Source organism: Ostrinia nubilalis, chromosome 2 (genome assembly GCF_963855985.1).
Source record: "Ostrinia nubilalis chromosome 2, ilOstNubi1.1, whole genome shotgun sequence".
Taxonomy (NCBI): Eukaryota; Metazoa; Arthropoda; class Insecta; order Lepidoptera; family Crambidae; genus Ostrinia; species Ostrinia nubilalis.
In genome coordinates, this window is record NC_087089.1 from 16,327,418 (window position 1) to 16,350,753 (window position 23,336).

The window sequence follows — 23,336 nt, forward strand, 5'->3', positions numbered from 1 at the left end:
TGTTGGGTATTGCTAATCTAAATATAATAACTCAAAGGTGACTGACTGACTGACTGACTGACATAGTGATCTATCAACGCACAACCCAAACCACTGTACGGATCGGGCTGAAATTTGGCATGCAGGTAGATGTTATGACGTAAGCATCCGCTAAGAAAGGATTTTACGAAACCCCACCCCTAAGGGGGTAAAACGGGATCCACGCGTTAGTTCATAAATTAATTTGGTTTTCTTAAAATTGGGCCTTTAAATGGCCATGACAAGACGAAAAAAACATGCCAAATGTCTGTATTGCATCAACTATTCTGAAGGTTAAGTAGAGACTCTATGCTCGAAACGTTGTGATTTGTAAAAATTTTGTCAACCATCTGAAGGTTGGAGACTCTAAACTAGAAGTTGCTGATTTGTTTTTTTTTAAATAGAGCTGGCTGTTCTTCTTCTTTTTTTATTATGGCAACGGCTTGGTTTTGAGAACCATGATTTCGCCAATGTCAGCTTCGTCGCATTATCCAGTTAAGTTGACTGCTATTTTCTAAAACGATGACATTGTATAGACTAGAATATTTGCAAAAAAAAAAGTTCAATAACAACATTACATTACTTTCTTAAGCAGCTCGTATACCAAGCTATATAATAGGCTTTGTTGTTGTGAGCATGAATTTATTTAATACGATCTATATCAAATTACAAACTGATATTACGTACTCACACATATCCCAAGAGCGTTCCAGAAAAGAAATTCTCAGACTGAAGCATTCCACAAGCTGTGAACGTAGAAGAAATATTTTCCCAATGCCCGTAAACTGGGAATTCCAGGTATTCCTGCATGTATGCGAGGGCAGGGGTCATAACTTCACCCATGTTAGCTATAAGTTATTTGTTATGACAGCGTGTTGGTCTGTTAACCGATCTTGGATGAGAACGAGACAAAACAAGTGCTCATTGATTGGCAAATAGTGTTGCTTAGATGGTGGTTTGGATATCGATAGCTGACCTTGAAAACTATTTAGATTTTTTTTTTTACTACTAGGTAAGTATTATCTTTATTTTTATAGAGTTACGCTCCGTTTTGATAAATTTTTTTTTATAAATGCAGACATAGTGTCCAGTCTACGTTTAGCTAATTACGCGAAAGTCTGAAGTAAGAACTATGTCAGCTCTGTATGTTTTTTGTGCTTTCACGATCAACCAAAGCTGAAGAATTTTGGAATAGATTTATTCAAACTTTGAGCAAGGAAGATAAATTATAGATAATTTTCTAAAGGAGTTTCACTAGCTTCGTGCCGCAAGTGACAAACTAATAATAATTATTATTCTTACATACTTTTCAATCAAATTAAAAAATATTGACATGACAATGCATGTTACAGTAGTTTTTGGCTACTAACAAACTCACGGCATTTCTTCTGTCGAAATAAGTGCGCTCAAAGTCAATTTAAAACCCGCAAACAAAATTAATTTTCAGTCGCCGCAATAAAGTTAACCAAAACAAGAATATTTCCGCGCACCCTGTACCGCGGCAGATCTAAATTGAATCTGAATTGGTTCTCGAGCTCATCGTCAGCTCGCATGGCATATGCTATGCTATACTTAACCTTTTGTAATGAGCCTAAACCTTATGTGTAAGTAATGTGTGTTATTAATCATAACACACATTACCGGATGCCTACGTCATAACATCTACCTGCATGCCAAATTTCAGCCCAATCCGTCCAGTGGTCTGGGCTGAAATTCACTATGTCAGTCAGTCAGTTGATGGGGTAATAAGCAGTTTGTCCGACAATTATCTATTGGTACAAGTAGAAAACAGACACAAGTTTAATACTTTTTAAGGGAGTAAGAATGGATTAAGTAGAAAAATACATGACATTTTTCTTTTCTTTTTCAGTTATTTTACAACACAAGAAAAAACAGGTCGATGAGGTATGTTTTATTTACATTGTATTATTGGTACTTGAACTATTGTACAAAACGAATGTAAATTTATTAGTCTACGTCTATTAGTTTCGACGTTATTGTTGAACAAAGATACCCCTTCCCAGTAGTTCCATAACTCGGTTAATATGCGAAAATGCACTGCCTTTAAGAATCCCATAACCTAGTCCGACTACATGACTAGCCTTGTATATTTAGATGCACAATTGTTCTAAATTTACTACTAAATTGTTTACCACGAAATGTCATTCACATGCATCTTTGCTTAAAAATTTCAAATAGGCGTGTTTATAACATAAAATAAAAAAATTAAAATATTGATGTCATATTGGCTTTATTGATTTATAGAGATTGTGTATTGACATCCTACTTTAATATTATAAATGCGAAAGTTTGGATGTCTGGATGTTTGTTACTCTTTCACGCAAAAACTACTAAACGGATTTTGATGACACTTTACAGTATTATTGTTTATAACCCAGATTATCATTATAGGCTATAATTTATAACGATCTGTGACAAACAAAATTTCACGCGGGTGAAGCCGCGGGCAAAAGCTAGTTATTTTATATTAGTTTGTACTTCGCAAAGGTACGACATTTTGAAACCATTTATAAATTTAACTTAACACTTAATGTACACAAATGTTTTGATGTATAGTCTAGTATAGGCCTGTATGTATAGTCTAGATGCAGTTTTGTTCTAAAAATACTAACTTATAAAAGCATAATGTATTCAAAACGTATCTAAGATATCACTATTTTATATCACCAAACCGTTAATTCATGATCAGAACTCTTAGTGGAGAATCTTCGAGTCTTTATTCTTTTTCTTTTTCTTATACTATACATGTATGTTCATTCCTTCTCCTCAATTAGTTCTGGTCTGTAGTTTGACTTGGAAGTTATCAACATGTTTCATCATGAGGTCGTAGTGCAATCGTAAAGGCTCCTTACTGCTGGTTCCAGAAGCGGGCAGGACCTTGTACTTCCTCACCAGTGATGTGATGATGGTCTTCATTGACATCATCGCGTACTGATAGCCTGAAATGTTATTATTTTAGTCATCATCATCATCAACAGCCCTTTACAGTCCACTGCTGGACTATGAGCCTCCTCCACTATAGTGGAGGGTTTTGCCATAATCCCCACGCTTGGCTTGTAGTTGAAAAAAATTATGTTTTTCAGAGAGCGCTGCTGCTCGTTCTCTGTTTGATGTGTAGTCCCTAAGTACTCGTATAAGCGCCCATAAAACACATTTATTTATGCAAGTAAGTTATTAAAAATCACTTTTACACGTCCCAGTATTAACCCTACCACTGCTTGAGGACAATAAATGAGCCAGTGCTGAGAAGAAGCAGCGCAAGAAACTCAGTCACTTGTCAGCCTCTTTTTCAAGGGTTTACAGACTTTAAGAGCGCTTTCACATTTAGGCGACTTTAGCAGCACGACAGACGCGCTGCCGAAAGTTTCATACTATATGACAGTGGATGCATGCCTTCACATTATAAAAACGCTACTGCCGCGCTGCTGTCGCGCTTCTGACGCCCTAATGTGAAGGCGCTCTAAAATATACATCTTTGACTTTGACTGATGGGGCAGCAAGGTTCTGGAGTGGAGGCCGCGTACCGGAAAACGCAGCGTGAGACGTCCACCCACAAGGTGAACCGACGACATCATAAAGGGAACAGTAAAGCGCTGGACGCAAGCCGCTTCCAACCGGGTAACATGGAAAGCATTGGGGGAGGCCTATGTTCAGCAGTGGATGATGACTTTGACTTATTCCTTACCAAGGCAGTTCCTCGATCCGTAGCTGAAAGGCATATACGCAGCTGGGTGGGTCGGGGGGCTGTCGAAGAACCGTTCTGGCCTGAACTCCTCGGCGTCTTCGCCCCAGTAGCGGGGGTTGCGGTGGATCGCCCACATGTGGATCAGTACTCCCACGCCGGGTATGAGTTTTGTACCCGCAGCTGTATAAATTTTAAGTTAGTATTACTAGCGACCCGCTTCTGCTTCGCACAGTACATGAATTATACTTAAAGACCTTCCTCTTGAATCACCCTATCTATTAAAAAAGCCGCATCAAAATCTGTTCCGTAGTTTTAAAGATATAAGCATACATAGAGACAGACAGGAAAGCGAATTTGGTGTATAATATGTAGTGATATGTAGGGTATATTTGAATATTCGGATAGTTGTGATAGTTTCGGATGGATACCGTTTGATAGAGCTTGTGAAGCACTTTCAAGATCAGCAATCAGTTTTTCGATGTCTTGTATAGTTTAGAAAAATAATCGAATGGGATCAAATTCAAATTCAAAACGTTTATTTGCTAATTATTACTTATCATATTTTATCCACCCGATTAATGACGTGCACATTTTTTTAATTGGTAAACTCATGCGTCAACCAATCTTCAATTATCAATCTTTTAATTTTCCCAGCTGCTTCCACAGCTATTGTGGTGAACACCTATTTTCTGACAAAAGCGTGTTTAGCTTACCACGAGGGGTTAACGGGACTTAAAAAAATGCAAAGTAAATTAGTGACAAACTAGTTTAATACATAATCACGCTTCTAACACCCGTATTTACAAACGATGCTTGCTTAAGTGATGTAGCAAAATCGAACGCACAGCATTGAATAGAGCTCTGTGATTGATTCGTGTAATTGACATTTAATTGTAATGATTAGTATAATTGGATTGTTGACATTGCATTGTTATGATTTTATCAAATGACTTTTCATAAGATTAATTAATATTTTGACATGTTCTCCTAATTAACTTTCACATGCCAGTCATGGCAAGGTACACTGTAACGAAATTGATTATTTACAAACATCTAATGGACGTGTATTTCTGTGAATAAATGAATTTGAATTTGAATTTGTGACCCTGTGCGTCCACGCGCACTGTGAGACCTCATAGTAATGTTTGTGAATACGGGCGTAAAAGTCTGTCAGTTTCATTGTAACACATAAGTCTATAATTAACTAAGGTCACTAACCTAAGGTCACGGCTAAATGGACTGACGCGACTGCTTTTAATGTGACTTCCGAATCAGTTTTATTTCGGACGGTCAAGGTGATTCAAGTCTGTAATATTTTGACCAAAATGGAAACAAATACGCTATATATCGTTTCATCCACGAAGACGCGCCCCACCAATTTTCGGTCGAGGGAAGCGCGGGGTGGGAGGAGCATGATCCGAGCAATCCAATCGTCATTATTGTAGTGTGCGTGTGCACTCATGGATAATTTAGCGTGTACCGATAACACTCAAACATTAGCGGAAGGATAGTAAGGCGCGCCTTCGTAGATGAAACGAAGTATGTGTCTTAGAATGTGCCACTAGGAGGACTAGCGATAAATCAGTATGTCTGTGTCATGCATGATACGCAGCGTAGGACGTCCACCCACAAGATGAACCGACGACCTCATAAAGGTAGGTAACGGGAAGGCGTTGGATGCAAGCCGCCACCAACCGGCTATTGTGGAAATCATTGGGGGAGGCCAAACCTGAAGAGGCCTGAAACGATGATGATGATAATGCCTGATACTTACGGGTCACGCATTCTTTGTCGGTTTTCCTTGCCGTGATTGGTACTGGCGGGTACAGTCGCAGCGTTTCCTTTATGAAGGCTTCCAAGTACTTTAGGTGAGGCAAGTCCTCGGCTGTGATCGGCCTGTCCGAATCACCGAATACTTCCTGTATTCTGCAATAAAAATTAGTTTTAACTTGAAGCTTTAAGCTTCAACCACACCAACGCGTGCAGATCGCCATCGCATCGCCGGCGCGATCATACATAGGTCGCGCGACCCATGACAGTCCGCGCGACCTGTCATTGGCCTATGATCACGCGATGGTGTAGTTGAAGCATTAAAAGCGCTGTAAAGGCGCGTCAACTGCAAGATCCCGCAACTAGAGAATACCATACATATGGGTCTAAAATAGAGTTGCAAGAGTCTACAAAATCGCAGTCGTATAAAATGTCTTCTCATACACTATCAGGTCATTTATTTTTTACTGCAGGAGCATCATGACTCAAAACCAGAGGATATAATGAAGGATTTGGTATAAGATATGATAATGTAATGAAGGAGTTGATGTTCGCCTATTTGTCCCTTAGTCGCCCTTTTCTAAGTAAGAGTGTTCATATTCGATGCTGCCAGAAGCACTCGGCTTCCCGTACGTAATTTAACTTCGAGCTCCTATGTTCTTCTGATTAATTTCGTTGCGAGTCCAATGAGTTTAATTTTCCCTCGGGACAAGCTTGACCTTCACTGGTTGGTTTTTTTATTGGTGGTCAAACTGCATCCTGGCTACACAGGAGTTGAGCGGTGGGAACGAAAGGTGGAAATAGTCCCGTACATACGTACTCTTTATAAACCTTCTCCTGCTTGTCAAGATGCTGCGACAGCATGACGGTGACGAATGAGGACCCTACTGCTGAAGTGTCAGTGCCAGCTATCAGCATCACCAGAGACTCTTCGAGCAACTCCCTGTCGGTGTAACCGTGTTCCTCGCCACCTGACGACTCGATCAGCAGGTCCAAGAATGGTTTTGGAGTATACTCTGAAAGGATAGTCAGTTACAAAAAAGAAACGGTTGCCCGTTTTCACCATAAATCCCTATTTTTTAAGTGACCCATATAATAACACATAACAGGAGTTTTGTTTTCATAGAGCAGTTTCACAATTGGAATGGATGGCAAAATCTTTATCCCTTAACTTAAAAAAAGTCTTCATAAAAAGTATAATAATGTAAACTTTTCATTGAATTAGTGCACCTACCATCGTTTTTAATCGTATTATTATTTTCTTTCAGCGCAGTCCTTCTTGATTTTATTATCTGAAATTGGAAAATTATCACTCAACCAAAGGTGTTCTGTGTAAAAATTCCACGATTAAAAATAAATAAGATAAAGTTGTATTGTTAAATTGTTCTATAGAGCTTATTAAAAATTTGGATACTGGAACAAAGTCACCCTGTATATTTCATTGCAAGCGTGAAATTATGAAGACAAGGACTGAGCTAGCCTAGCTCAATCCTTGTCTTCATAATTTCACAATGTCTCTGCCTTTCATATAGTACTTAGTCATTTTAGTATTTCTAACAGATTTAAGTGTGCGATTAAGGGTTGCCGGCAAGGTCAGCTGTCTGCCAAGTTTTTTAGCAAACAATTGAGAAATTGTGTCAGCTTTACTGACCTCATCACTGCATTCTAGGCTCTTACTTCATAAAGGTGGTCTTATTTATATAAAGGTGGGTTTAGACTAAACAAAAAGCTAGAATCAGAGTAGAGCATTCTTTCTAGATTTTTTAGTGTAAACAAAAGATCACTTTCAGTGTTTACACCACGCGAATATCAACCAACCGAAGAACTAGCATTGACTACCCACTCCCAGAATGGAGCATCAATATGCGAGCATAATAATATATTAATACTCGAGCATTCTTAGAATCTTCGCAAAAAAGGCAGAACAACAAAATAATGCTCTGTATCTGTTTACACATAAGAATGAGCGAGCATTCGCACGTTTGGTCTAAGGCCTTGTCAGGGAAGGCGAATTCGCCGCGAATGTCTTTGCGTGAACACGAGTGTATGTATGATGCAATTTACGCGTGAATTTACAACTCGCGCGTGTCTTTTGGATGAAATGTATGGCTGCTAGTATCGCGCGTATGATACTACGCGCGTAAGATTCGCGGTGAATTCGCCCTCCTGCATAAGGCCTTTTTTGCGTCGGGAAATGCTTTGTTTATGCCCACTGGCTGATGGGGACAGTCAGTCATTGGGTTATGTGGGACTCTTCCCGCCGGGAATGCGGGGCCAACCCATAAAGGTGGTGTCCTCCGGGACCATTGATACGAACCCGCGAGTTATTGTCCTATTGGACATCTCAGACCATCTCAGGCTATACCCGGCGGTCGAGACTCCTAAGAAGGCGCGTGGAGATTGTAAACCATCCTGCGACGCCCTGGACGACGGCGGTGAATCACAGGGGCGTTAGCCGAAGCCTCTCGCTCCCTCTCCGCCGCTTCCTTCTGCGAGATAATTGCCTCGCGAGAGCATCGCGTGCCACACCTCCTCACTCCCTACCATGCGGGCCACTGCGGCTACGAGGGACTCCCGCTCAGCATCCCACACTGGGCACACCTCCAAAGTGTCCTGAACAAGTACTAAACCGATCCTAATGTGTCTTTTGATAAAATTATTATTTAGTCTTATTTACCTTAGACACAAAGTCAGTGATAACATTCGTATATTTCATACACAGATTGTAATAGCCGGAAACCTTGAAGAAGAAGTCAGAGTGCAGCCAAGGCGACAATATGCGCGTGGTTACTAATTCGGCTATTTGTGGAAAGTTATGTAGGAAGGGGTGGTCACCTTGCCTCTGGATGCCCAATTTGCAACCAAGTGTAGTTTCTGAAAAAAATAAAGAAAGAAAGAAAAATTTTTATTTGGTCCAAAACAATTATTACAATTTTACAGTTCAAAGTATGTGTTTGAACCAAAATGGAATCCGCTCAGACACACTGTCTTGATTTCATTGGCTTCTAAGAACTTTCGTTGCGATTCAATGCGAGTATCCAACGTATAAAATATATCGTTTCATCCACGAAGACGCACCTCCCATTCTTTCGCTAATGTTTGAGTGTTATCGGTACCCGCTAAATATCCATGAGCGCACACGCACACTACAATAATGACGCTCAGATTGCTCGGATCAAACTCCCCGCATTCCGCGCATCCCTTGATCAAAAATTGGCAGGGCGCGTCTTCGTGGATGAAAAAACTATAACAGCTAGTTATTTTACGTAGTAAATAAGCTTTGATGTCTCTAAATTGAGACAATATCTTTGATCAGGAGTAATCAGAAGAAAAGTGGTTCGTATATTATGCCTTATTAACGACCATTGACCATCAACAATTCGAACATCCAACCCGAACCTACAAACGTCCAAAGTAGCAAGTATTATTTACTAGTGATTTAAGAATTCGGGTCAAAGTAGTCCACAATGAACCTAAAATGGCTTCCAAATAAAAAATAAATAGAAAATGATCTTTATTTACCACAAATAGAATCCATGGTGTAGGTCGTCATGAACTGCCAAACTGAAAAGCTGCCCTTATCGGCCACCTTGCGGAGCTCATCCACCATTACGGCGCCCTGTTCTTGGAACACCTTCATGTAGTGGTTAAGCTTCCTCTGTGCGAAGGTTGGCGCCAGTACCTTGCGGCGCGGCTTCCATATTGGCACTGGAATAGAGACGTTTTTCAACTTGCTAAAAAGTTTTTTTATCCACAACGAGGAAGCTCTTGGCCTGTATCTTACCTGATGGTAAGGTGGAAGCGAGCTTCTCTCGGGATACTCAACCACGGAGGAACTAGCTATCTTACCTCTAACTGTCGGAACACAGCAATGCTGTTAACATTGTTGTTATGGCGACAGACTTAGATAAGATGGTGTTAGCTAGCCAGGCGGACTTAGAACAAGCCCTACCACCAAACAAACTGAACAGAAAAATCTGCCCCCACTGGGAATCGAACCCGGGACCTCTGCGTCTGAAGCAGGTGGTCTTACCACTAGACCACAGAGGCGGTTCTGAAGTTCCTGATACATATCGTTTCATCCACGAAGACGCGCCCCACCATTCTTCCGCTAATGTTTTAGTGTTATCGGTACACGCCAAATTATCCATGAGTGCACACGCACACTACAATAATGACGCTCGGATTGCTCAGATCAATCTCCCCGCACCCCGCGCCACCCTCGACCAAATATTGGTGGGGCGCGTCTTCGTGGATGAAACGATCTATAGTTAACTGACAGATAAACTGGAACTGAAAACTTTGATCTCATCTTGCATATAGATTTTTTAAGAGTTACTGATAACCATGATGAAGCTACAAAGTATTATTGAGTTGGTGTCGGACTGGCTGCCTTGAAAATATAACCAGCGAAGCAAACGGAGGGATTTTTTTTTGCAAATAACAATACTCGATTTCTTTAAAACCGTTCAAGGAATAGAAGGAGCGCGTGAGTTATGGGAAAATATGCATCGCTTCATGCAATTTTTACCCGATTGCGCCAGAAGGAGGGTTATGTTTTTCGAGTGTTTCGAGAATATTCTTTAGCACGCTCTATAGCCTAAACGGCTTGATCGATTTCATCGTGAGAGGTGTCGTTAGACTGTTACAGTCTAACAACAACAACAACAGATTCGGATTCTGATACAGTATCAGAATCCGAATCTTGTGCTCAATTTTATTCAATAGTTGACATTGACATAATTTATAACAAGGTAACAGAATTAATTATTATTCTAGCTAATCATAAAATGCATATTTATGTCATTTTTAAATACACTATCGACCACAGTGTTAACTACCCATATCCGCTCATGTCATCTCGTTCTGTCGCTAAGAATCACCATTTGATGAGAGCGAGAGCAAAAATGGAAATGGGTAGGTAGTTAATATTGTGGCAAGTAGTACCAATCACAAAAAAATTAAATAAATGCAATAGCGTTAAATTGTATTACTTTCAAAATAATAATATTATCATGCCATGTCCTTTATTATTTTAATGGAGTATTAGTATTTATCAGATTGGACAATACGTGGGACACTATTTAAGTTGTGAGCCTAACTATGAAAACAAAGTAGTTTATTATTAAAATGGTATTGATTGCGTTTATTGGTATTGTCTTTCATGATTTATGTACTTTTTAAGGTGTCGGAAACACTTTTCATAGCATTTTTTCCACTCAGCTTGAGGAACCTCCAAAGCATGGTTTTTGACCTCACCGACAGTTTCTTCTGGCTACATAAATCGCTGTTCACGCATTTAATTTTAATATATGGGTACCAAAAGAAGTGTTTAGATTCCAAGCAAGAATTTTGTAGCGTTGGACCTGTTTATTTCATATTTTGAGTGTTCAAATAGTCAGTTGTTTGACGAGACGTGTAAAAGCTCACATTTTCGTCACGAATGGCGATTCGACTATGCTGGTCAGTTTCCCTTATTTAACTGAAGACTTTTGGAAAAAAAGTGGCTGTTTACTATTAAGAATTAACCATTCTAAATTTCTCTAGTGACGTTTCTGTCATATAATCGGATATTTCGGAAAAATAGGTGACCGTAAGTTTCAAAGTGTTCCGAGCGCATGGGACTTTTGTTGGAATTGGTTCATCTTAAAACACCTCCATAGTCGATAGCTGTTTATTTTCAGGATCATTATGCATAGATCCTTAATTCGTCAACTGTCACAATTTTAAAAACAGCTTTTAAAGCTTTTTAAACGTATTTATCAAACATTTCCAAGGACTAAACGACACAAGCGTCCTATTGAGCGTTTGAAAAATTTTGTGACATCCAGCGAGAAAAAAACGTATAAACCATAATATGGTCATACAATATTTTATTACTGCTAGTGGAATTAATGCCTAGGATTATCTTAATCCTACGATATATCACATGATGAGGTTTCTCTTCCATTTTTCTGACAACATCAATGTTTTCCGCCACTATTAGTCATTTTGGACGACTTTCGCAAAGTTCACTGGTGAGCCAATGACATACAATATTATACTTCTTAAACTAGCGTTTTACAATAGTAAAGGACAGATCTTTATCATCAAAAGTGAAATTTAGCTGACCGCTTCAGTTTTGTATTGATTAACCACGTCGAAAGTCATAATAAATCTTCACGCGAAAATTTCCGCAAGTCAATTCCATGTTTTTGTAGTCAAGATAATTTTCAATTCAATGTTAATAATACAAAACGTGCTCAAATGGTAAAAAGTTTTGAATAAGGTTGTAGTCAAAAATGTCAAACTTTTCATTAAAAGTATCAGATGTCGTCTAAAAACACGTTATGTTGTCGAGGCTCACAATTTAAATAGTGCCCTAGTATAATCTATACTATCTATACTTAATTTTATAAATGCGAGAGTAACTCTGTCTGTCTGTATGTCATGCTTTCACGCCTAAACCACTGAACCAATTTTGATGAAATTTGGCATAATTAGATAGTTTGAGTCCCGGGAAAGGACATAGGATAGTTTTTATTCCGGTTTTTGAAACAGGGACGCGCGCGATAAAGTTTTTCTGTGACAGACAAAATTCCACGCGGGCGAAGCCGCGGGTGGAAAGCTAGTTTTAAATAAAACTTTTAGAATACACTCAGACAAGTTGTTTGTTTGTATTGATTGTTTACATAACAAACACATAAAACAATCATAATTCAAAGACCCGAAGAGCATTGACTTACACTCAGGGTCACGGTTGTGTAAATATTCATGTATATTATGATTAATTATATTATGTTTATTAGCACTAATTCACACATTCGTACTAATTATTGTGTTGATCGATTTTACAGTGAGGAATATCGTCAACAACAAACAGCACTCAACACAAACAATATTAGAAAATTGATTTTTTATTTTTGGTCTATCAACAATCATCATCATTAACGGATATGTCCAAAGCCTTTGACTATTTTAACCATAATATACTCTTACAGAAGCTATATCACTATGGCATACGGTACGGGGAATTGTTCTGAAACTACTGGAGTCATATTTTAGCAACAGAAAACAACGAACATCTATCAGAAGTATGTCTAACCTGACATTATTTGAAAAAGAATACTTATCTGAATGCAGAGATCTTGAGTACGGTGTTCCCCAGGGAACAATACTAGGCCCTTTTCTATTCATAATTTATAGTATAAATGATTTACCAGCTAATATCGAACATCCTATGACATTGTTTGCTGATGACAGTACAATTATAATAAAAAAATGACATATGAGAATGAAATTACAATAGCGCTAACTGACATAATTAAATGGCTTGACTCAAATAACTCAAATATTAATTTAGATAAATCTAAAATAATTCATTTCCGACAGTACACTCAAATACCAAACATTACTATTCGATATAAAAACGTAATTATAGAAACAGTCTCAACAACAATGTTTCTTGGCTTAAATATAGATTATCAAATTAAATGGATAACTCATACTAACAATATTATGTGCACCCGCATAAACAAGTTTGTGTATGTGTTACTGTAAAAGCTCGAATTGCAGTAAATCCTAAGATATTCCAGTAAAACCTAAGATCTACCAATTTCTAATGGTAAATGTCCCAAAAGGTTTGCGATTCGAACTCTTACCACCATTTTGTTGGCAAATCTTAGGATTTACATTAATGGCACGGTAAATGTTGAAAAACAAAACATGTCATAACGTGCTCAGCGCATCTCATCATCATCATCATCATCAGAAATTACTTCAGTTGGAAAAAATCGCATCTATCTTAATATTGAAGTTGCCCTCTTTGTATTTCTAGTCGCTCACTTAGTAATGTAGTCGCACGGACAGAATTTTAATATCTAAAATGGATTAAACATAACCACAGAATAAATAATACATAACCCACTTTTTGTAAGCTCGTTCTGCATTTGATTATATTAATCAATATTCGTCGTTAGTTAAGTTAATTTTTCGCTTAGGTACTCAAATTCATACCGCTCAAGTTATTAAAACAGTAAGTATGCCATCATCAGTCACTAAGTTATTTTTTAGTCGATCGTGTTATAATTCCCCATTAAGAATTACTCATTGTTTTATTCCTAAAACCAACATCTACCAGCTGACAGAGGTAAAACCTAGCATATACTGAATTCGAATGGTAAAAGCTCGAAAAAATCGTCGTATTTTCAGAAATACTTACATTTACCAACGCATGTCGGTAAATCCTAAGACTTACACTTAAATCTTAAGATTAACCGTAGTTCGAGCTTTTACAGTAACATATGCACTAAAAGCTCTATCTAGAGTAGCTGATTTGGCGACAGTTCTTACAGCCGACAATGGATACGTCGCTTCTATTCTACGTTATGGAATAGTTATTTGGGGCAACTCCACAAACATTACAAGTCTTTAGAGCCCAAAAGAAATGTGTGAGAGCCATAAAAACTCTAAAAAGAATGGACAGCTGCCTACCACATTTTAAAGAACTAAAAATATTGACAGTACCATCCTTCTACATTTTTGAAACTGCAATGATTGTTAAGAGAAATCCACACTTGTTTCCCACAATATCCTTTGGGCAATTGAAACAAAGTAGACGTCATGGTCACATTTTAAGTGCACCTATCTCAAAAACTGCTTTAAAACAAAAAAGCTTCTTTATTATGGCTCCAAAAATTTACAATAAATTACCACAGACACTAAAAGACACAAATATTCAGGTATTTCGCAAGCAGCTGCTATCCTTATTAATAAGCATTCGTACATTGACAGAGTATCTAACTGACAAATTGTAAGATTCTTGACTTTTTTTATGTTTAAATGTTTATGAAATTGTTACTGATTGGACATTACTAACTTACTTTTTATTTTATTCAATTTCTACTAACCTAATACGACTCAATGATGTTATGTGAATTTGTACGCCGACCTTGAGCCAAACATAGTGATACCGACTACTTAATTTTTAACACCTGTAATAATATTCAAATTCAAAATTTATTTATTGGAAACGAGAAAATTTGTACATGAAAAAGCGTGTACGATAATAGCCACAATAGTTTCAGAGAACTGTGGTGCGACTACTAACGCCCACTTCCGTAAAAATATTCCATAAACATACTACTTTAGGCGTGCTGTATGTATGTGTGTATGTGTGTGGTGTGTGTATGTGTGTGGTGTGTGTATTTGTGTGTTGTAAGAGTTCGTTCGTTCGTTCGTTTCAGCCGAAAGACGTCCACTGCTGGACAAAGGCCTCCCCCAAGGATTTCCACAAAGACCGGTCCTGCGCCGCTTGCATCCAGGTACTTCCCGCGACCTTTACCAGATCGTCGGTCCACCTAGTGGGAGGCCTGCCCACGCTACGTCTTCCAGCTCGTGGTCGCCACTCAAGAAGTTGTAAGAGTGTATGTATGTAATTTACCTATGTTCCACGAATAAACGAATTTTGATTTTGATTTTGGATTTAAAACAGGAAATAATGAGATTATGGAACCAAACTAAAGTAATGATTGTACCACATGTGCACTCTAGCACGGGGGTCATACCACACCAACGTATGGCTGAAATGATGATGATGATGATTAAGGAAAAACTGATAGTCCTACTATCCTATTGTACCAGTGTTATAAATATCAACGTTGGTGAAAATTGATGTTTGATAATCTCTCGCAAAAACTACTGAACGGATTTTGATTAATCTAGTGTATTATTGTTTTTACTATAGGATATTATTTTAAAACTACTTTGATATTTATTATTTGAAAGGACATTGTCAGAAACCGCCTAAAAAACCGCCCAAAAACATTAACCCATCATAATTATTTTCTATTTTTTTTAATACATTAAGCACCCTTTCATTCTAATGGACACTTAAGCATTGAAAAATTAAATAAATAAGTCTTTTAACGTTTATTCTATAATACTATTACAACTTCCGGACGTTTTGGTGCGTGGCATGGTCTAAAACCTATCAAGTTCCATAATTTTTGCCGATAAAATCTGTACGAGGCATTACCGTACTTTATTGCTGGGAGTCCATGTATAGTGATGTTCCTGCGGCCATCATAGACAATAAAATATCAATTTTGAAAATAAAATAAATCGATTAAACTGCTTTGAAGACTAGATTTGCGTTAAAAGCTAAAAAGATATTGACAGTTTGACACTATTACAAGAAGATATCTAAAGTGTCCAACTGGTCGAAGGTCGTAAATAAAATAAAAATAATTAGGACCATAAACTGATATTCATGGTATCATAACTGTAAAAGTGTCAGAATCCGATGTTGAATCCAATGCCAGTTGAAGTGTGAGAAACATACCTATATATTTTTTTTTATGTGACAGGAGGCAAATGAGCAGACGGATCACCTGATATCAACCTAGTATAGTTGCCAGTCTCTCATAATCTATGCCAATGAGGGTTTTCGCGATTGAAAAATCCGCCAGATGGCAATACGTAGACGTGAGGTCCAAATGCTGCATGATTGGTTATTTTTGACATGACATTGACAGATATCCACCAATCATGCAGCATTTGGACCTCGCGTCTACGTATTGCCATCTCGCGGATTTTTCAATCGCGAAAACCCTCATTCATAGCACATGTATAATAATAGACCAAATGAACTTTTATAGATTGTGAAAGAGAAGATAAAGATTTTATTATTTTATTAAAATCTTGCCACGAGGTAGTTTTTCAGTAGAAACCAGGATTGGATAATCGCTACAGGCAAGTATCAGAACATTTTATAAATATTTTTAATCGATTATATCCATGTGAATCGTTTTAATAAATTGTCATTTTACTTTTTCAATTAAAACTTTTTCAATCCCTAGTCTTGTCAAACTGTCATAATGTCAACAAATTATAAATGTCACGTCAGTTGACTCAATTTCAGTCTTCTGTGCGTTTATTGTATTTTTATTTCAATGAAATAGTGCTAAAGGGTTAGTACTAAAACTGAAAGCCTTTTTTCAGAAAGAAAACCAATGTGGTGCCCTTATTATTCATGCTGTTTGAAAGTTACAAGTCAGTGATACAGAGTTGCCGACATTATAACTCCGTAGTGATACCATACCAAAGAAGAAGTTTTCCTAAACACTTGTGTTGTTTTTATATGTGATCGAATAAAAAGGATTAATTCTACTGCTCAAATGGAATAACTTATCCCAAGAGACCGAATATAAAAAAACCTCTCCATAGAAATTATCACCATCACGAGGATGTGAATTTTTTTGAGAATTTGATATTGGTCCTGTAAGAAAAGTAGTTGTATTTCAGTAGTAGAATCAACCCTTCTTGTTTCATCAGCAAGAGTAACTATAAAAACGCCCTGTAGGTAGGTATTATTAAGCTGAAGAGTTTGTTTAGTGTCAAAGACTGTCACACAGTGTAACTTAAATTGGCATATTATGATAATGAACATAAAAACTTAAATAAATATTTATGTTAATATTTTTTCTATTTATTTATTTTCCCAAAGCTTCACAGTGACAGCTGAAACAGCAATACTGTTAACAAAACAGTAAAACTAAACTTGGAACAAACTGTTACAAATATGAGGGGTTTAATATTTTACAAATTAAAATAAAACCGCATGTTGCTTTACTTTCTCGTATAGGTAATAAATGTAATTAATGGCTAGATTATTAATGTTACTTTGTTACCCTCAATAGTGAGGAAATCTTATAAAATGGTAACCCTGATTTTTATTGTCATTCAAGTGCTCTTTCTTCGCATAGGCTTCTGTGATTTGGCCAAGGGCCACACACATTGCGATAACATTATGCGACATTGATTTGACAGCAGCGGAGTGAAGTCTTGCGACTATGCAAAATGATACCCTGTAATCGTAGCGCATACAGACATAGACGGGGCGGGGCACATAGCTCGTAGAGCTGATGGCCGCTGGGGCAGGAAAGTTCTTGAGTGGCGACCACGAGCCGAAAGACGTAGCGTGGGCAGGCCTCCCACTAGGTGGACCGACGATCTGGTGAAGGTCGCGGGAGGTGCCTGTATGCGAGCGGTGCAGGATCGGTCTTCGTGGAAATCCTTGGGGGAGGCCTTTGTCCAGCAGTGGACGTCTTTTCGGCTGAAACGAACGAACGAACGATACGTATTACCACTATTTACCAGACATTACTATTTATTGCATACTCGCCGGATTACACGTATGAGCACGCGCGTAACAGCTTCGGCCTTGCATTATTATAAGATCTTGTTCCGCCCTTTTACGAACTTCCTCCGTGAGGATATCCCCGCCGAATTCTATGATGAACCTATCAAAAGTCATATTCTGCAATGTCAACCCACCACAAGGTGGACCGACGACCTGATAAAGGTAGCGGGAAGGCGCTGGATGCAGGCCGCTACCAACCGTGCGATGTGGAAGTCATTGGGGGAGGCCTATGTTCAGTAGTGGACGTCCTGTGGCTGAAATGATGATGATGATGAAGAAATGAATGAAAATGACAAATCTTCGAACGTGTATAATACCGTGCCAAAGTAATCATATAATTTTGGCACCTTAATAACTATTGCCGTTTTTGTTGTAAAGATCATGCAGCGCTACTTGCGGATATTATTGGAAAGAAAACTATGTGGGCTCTAGATCTGAAGCCGCTTTAACGAACACGAAGTGCTCATACAATGCGGCGTATTTTCTTCCAGTCTTTAGTCAGGACTTTAGTCGAATTAAAACCCCGGTTGAACGTGATATAGCCGCACTAGAATACGATGCTTTTTTGCATAATCGCAAGACTTCGTTCCGGTGTCGACCGAATGTTATCATGATGTATGTGGCCCAGGGGTTACCGTAGCAGCTAAGGTTTGAAACTTCTTGCTTAAAATATTGTAGTCTTTGGCATAGACTACGATGGTAGTCATGGAGATAGGAGTTTGTTATCTCGTGTCAGATGTAAATGGTGAAAAGAAAACTCATGATTCGTGGTATTTTTATGTAATATGTAGGTATTTTATAAAAGTGGAACCCCGAGTGATCTCCAAAACCCATTCTATTATTATATACGATTCGGCTTCGATATCTATAATACAATAGGAGTTTATTTCATGTGTCAGATGACAAGGGTGGAAACAACCTACGATTCATGTTGTTTATTTACGTGCAATATGTGGGCATATTGTAAAAGTGGAATGCCGAGTTGTATTTCTAAAACTTGTTCTATTATTTTATACTATTTGGCTGCGACTCGGCGTGACGACAATACAAAACATTTTTCGCGAATCGGTGTTCATACATTCACACAATACATTAGACGCCATGTTGTCATAAACGACATATTATAAAATCGCTGTGATTTAATATTCTTAATCATTAATTTTATGGCAAGTGTCCATCAGGAATCATTGTTCTTACACACAGAATCGTATTATTTCGCTTTCGGGTAGTAATATGTCAAAATTGTTGGTTCTTTAGGCGAACAATGTATGGAGAACGAACATTGTCCTTTATTGATTAAGCTGAGTTGCACCACCTACTTTGACCGTAACTATAACGATACGTAACTATAACGTACGATATGGAGTTTGATAGATTTTGACGATTGTCAAAGTTAAAGTAAGGTGGTGCAACCCAGTATAAGTATCAGGTTGTATTTCCCGCGGGCAGAGCCGAGGAGAAAAGCTATTAAGTAAATAATTTAACAATGAATATTGAATTATTACCACATTAGTACGGGACCAATAAAAACTCAACCAATAAAGGTCAAGTTCGTCCCGGGGGAAAGTTAAACTGTCATTGGACCAGCAACGAAATTAATCAGAAGAACATAAGAGTTCGAAGCGAGTTAGTAGATTTCTTTTATTCTCTCTGCTCTCGCCCTCTTAGGGCTATATTTCACCGGGACACCATGGCGGCGCAACCAGTCGCCGCTACCAACAAAATGTATGCAGCTTTGCGCAACCAAACGGACACCAGGTGAGTAACTCTCTATAGAGCTGTATACATTTTGTTGGTAGCCGGGGACTGGTTGCGCCGCCATGGTGTCCCGGTGAAATATAGCCCTTAGTGGCTACTTGCACCAACCGTCTAACTAACACCTAATGTCTAATTTTTGTTTATTTTGTATAATTGAATGCCCCTACGTACAAAAAGGCGCTCACTGAAAATCAGTTTCTTGGTCGACGGGCCAAGACGTTACTGAGTGGGTGGCCTTTTTGACAACTATTATTATTTTTTCCTTTTTTCTTTCTCCTTTTGATGTTTGTGATCTAAAATGTTATGAATGTATCTATTTTCTACTATTATTTTGTCAAATAAAGATTTTTCTTTCTTTCTTTCTAATGGATGCGTCACGAATTGACATCCCTGGGGATAAAAAACTGTTTTAGGCTGAGTTGCGCCACTTAACTTTGACCGTAACTTTAACGATGACCGGTGTTTTAGTTTGACAGATTTTTGACGTATGTCAAAGTTAAAGTATGATGGTGCAACCCAGCTTTAAAGTTCCATATTTTTACCAACCTGAGGCAAAGATGCTGCCGTTGCCTATGACCATCTGCGTGAATTTAAGGACATCGTCTTTCTCAAGATAAGTCTTGAGAACGAATTCTACTTCCGCGGGATCACAGGCCACTGCAAAAAAAAGTTAAAGTTTAAACAATCTAGCTAGAGAATACAATATTATTCCGTTTCATTGTCTATATTGAAATTTGGCAGGTTCCTTATAAAGTGTAGACATCCGCTAAGAACGGTCTTTACGAAACGTCTCGTCGCTGAAGTTTGGCAATGGGCTAGTTTCCTAAAAAATTACTTTTAGTCCGTCAATTTTCGATCAAGTTTCGTAATGTTGAAAACATTAGATTTCACTGAATGGAATTAAAATATAAACCAAAACTAAAAAGCCGGTGGAGTTATTTTTGAAATCCATCAAGAAATGGCTGAGAAATTAATTATTTAAATTACCTCAATATTTTCGCGTAGAACTTAAAAATAGGCGGTGCCGCGTGCCGTGATGTCAGGCCGCCCCTGTTCAAGTTTCAATCACAATGCTTACCACCCCTCACGCATTGTCGAGAATAATGAATAATTAATGTTAATCGACATTTCATGATTATGTAATACCAATCGACATTTAATAGTATGTAACATCAATCGACATTTAATAATAATAATATACATGTAATACCAATCTACATTTACCTAATCTATAATTTGCATGCTAACTGACATTGGCTAAATAGGACTGCACTTTTATAAAATACCATCCACCACTTATGTATTTACCCTATTTATAAGCAAATAAAGAATTTGAATTTGAAAAAAAAAAAAATTACACTTTAATGTCAAAGTATTCTTTTTCTTTTTAAATATGATCTGGTCTTGGATATTTAAAAAAGGTAACACAATTTTACTAACAAAGAATCTTGAGTGACCCTGGCTGAAAAATTAAAAACTTTGATTTGAAAAAAATGGATCTGTCAACAACACTGAACCAGCCCCCCTAGACAAAACGCACTTTTTGATCGAATCGAAAATCGAATCCGTCAAAACTCCATACAAAAAGGGGCTTTTCGACCATTTTTCGACTGGTTTGCGATTATAATTTGCACTTTGTCCACAGGAGTGATTTACTGTTTGTACTTCGAATGACTGTCGTGACTACTTCGAATCAAAATGGCGCGAATTTTGCTATGCGCAACTTTAGGGCCCTGTAACTTTTGTATTCTATATTTTCATGATTCTTTCACAATTATTATTAGTTTTACTTATATTTTCAAGTTTTATTAAAAGAAAAAAATTGGAAACTTGTCCATTATTGGACACGTAATAATTATATTTTTATTTGTCAATCAAACAAGTAATTACGAAGTTATGATGCGTTGAAGTGCCACGTGACGTCACAAAGTGTTACACTTTTAAGCACGTCTTGACATTATGGGGCTCTTCTTTTGCAAATTGGCGCGCTTCATCTCTTTTTTTCATTATTTTGAAAAAGTGAAAAATATGTGTCGAGTATTTCTTGTCAAGTTAACTGACGGACTAATTCAAACTCTTGCTTTTTTACCCAGGAAACATCCTTATTCTACGAGGCATGTCGGTTACTCGAGTTCGAATATTTTATTTATGTAGGTGTTCCTTTTCACTCGTACCTATGTTATGTGCATGCAGTAGTACAAATGTCAGTCAAAATAAAAGTTCCCCACCTGCAAATAAGCGCATTCCAAGCCACAGGTTTGTCCAGCCATTGTGTTTAATGCCTTCTCTACCTACGTCCATCAATGTTTTCATCTTATCTAAAAAAAGAAAACAACTAAGTAAATGGTCTGCTTTAGCGACAGCGCACACTGGGCGACAAACGCGCAACAGCAGCTTTTGTCGCGACATGTCGCGTAGTCGCAAGTTATCGTAATCTCTCTTATGAAATGACGCGCGCGCGCGTTTTGAGGCCGCGTCTGTCGCCCAGTGTGCGCCGTCGCCAAAACTGAGTGGGTATTATTTATAGATACAGTAACAGAATACAAATACAAGTTTCATTCATAAAATTATTTCATATAAAGTAAATGATATCTGCGGATTTAAACTTCTATGAGTCCGGAATTTGTCTCTTCTATTCTCGATTACAGAGTACTACACTTAGGATGCATTGCACCATCTTACTTTAACTTTAACAAACTTCAAAATCTGTCTAATTCCATACAAAAAACTCCGGTTTTCGTCATAGTTACCGTTAGAGTTAGATGGTGCAACTCAGCGTTAAAAGCACATAAGTTTTCAATAATGGGAGATCAACTCTTGCCGAAAGACGGAAATTCTAGTTAAACACCGTGGCATCTTATTTGGTTGAAACAAGTGCTATTTTTACAACAAATATGTATATCCTGATTTGGCTGTACCTAATTGATGTCTCTGTCGTACTCCCAAAATGTTTAGTATGCATGTACAGGATGGTTTAAAGAATTACAATTCGGCAGTTCACGACCTTGAGACCCGTTGGTAACGTATGTAGAACTTTATTATTGTAACAATAAAAGCGATTTTGTAACAGAAATAGTTATGTGCTGTCGTCTGTACGTATATTTTAGGATGGATGTCGTTCACTCGTTCATTCCATTTAAAAAAGTATTGTAATTCTGATTAAGAAACAATTATGTTAAACGATAACAGATAGTTTACTTAACTTTTTATGATTAACTCGTTCTAAAAAAACCCATGGCTATAGCAATTTATTTATTTATTTAGGTACAGCAACAGAATACAAATTAGTTTTTACAAATAATTTAGATAGCAAAAAGATACATCAAATAAATTTGCACTCCAGTTATAGCTATACACGACATTTGCTTAGTAGGTACATGATACGACTGTTTAGTTTAATTTATGTGGTCTTATCAATGGCAATGATCTCCTCCAGCCAACTAGGGGAGTTTATAAAATACAATAACAATGAAAGTTGTGATATTTAAAATCAATTGCCTTATCTGCCTTTATTAAATTTTAAACTGATAGTATACTATTTAATTCAAAATATTCAAATTTTAGTAAAAAGGACTTACCTTCACTGCTTCCAGCAAACCTGTGTGCCATTCCAATAAATGGATAAGTAGGTATATCAGATTTGATGTATTTGCACATATCCCTTTTTGCCCTGTTCTGCCACCACAATATTGCCATCCATGCAAATGTTAACACTAAAAATATTTCAACTAGCATTTTCCCTAATTTTTAAACTGTTATTGTTTTAACTTTTGTTCTAAAAACGGACAATAGTCACACGCACAAAACTAAAAACTAAAATGAAACTTATTAAAGTGGAGCTTCCAACTGTTCAACCTTGACATAAAATGAAGACCTGAACACCCGGCACGTCTAAACGGTCAG

At 37.6% G+C, this 23,336-nt stretch overlaps 1 protein-coding gene across 1 annotated transcript; it reads right to left on the bottom strand.

The window, feature by feature from the left end:
- Nucleotides 1–2,779: 2,779 nt before the first annotated feature.
- Nucleotides 2,780–23,336, bottom strand: LOC135085309 (cytochrome P450 4V2-like). The gene is made up of 10 exons (XM_063980101.1): nucleotides 23,012–23,336; nucleotides 21,662–21,751; nucleotides 19,980–20,090; nucleotides 9,017–9,202; nucleotides 8,172–8,368; nucleotides 6,729–6,786; nucleotides 6,315–6,510; nucleotides 5,499–5,650; nucleotides 3,725–3,904; nucleotides 2,780–2,978 (listed from the first exon to the last, which is right to left on the bottom strand). The coding sequence occupies exons 1-10, from the start codon at nucleotides 23,166–23,168 to the stop codon at nucleotides 2,806–2,808; spliced, it is 1,500 nt and encodes a 499-aa protein (XP_063836171.1). The 5' UTR covers nucleotides 23,169–23,336; the 3' UTR covers nucleotides 2,780–2,805.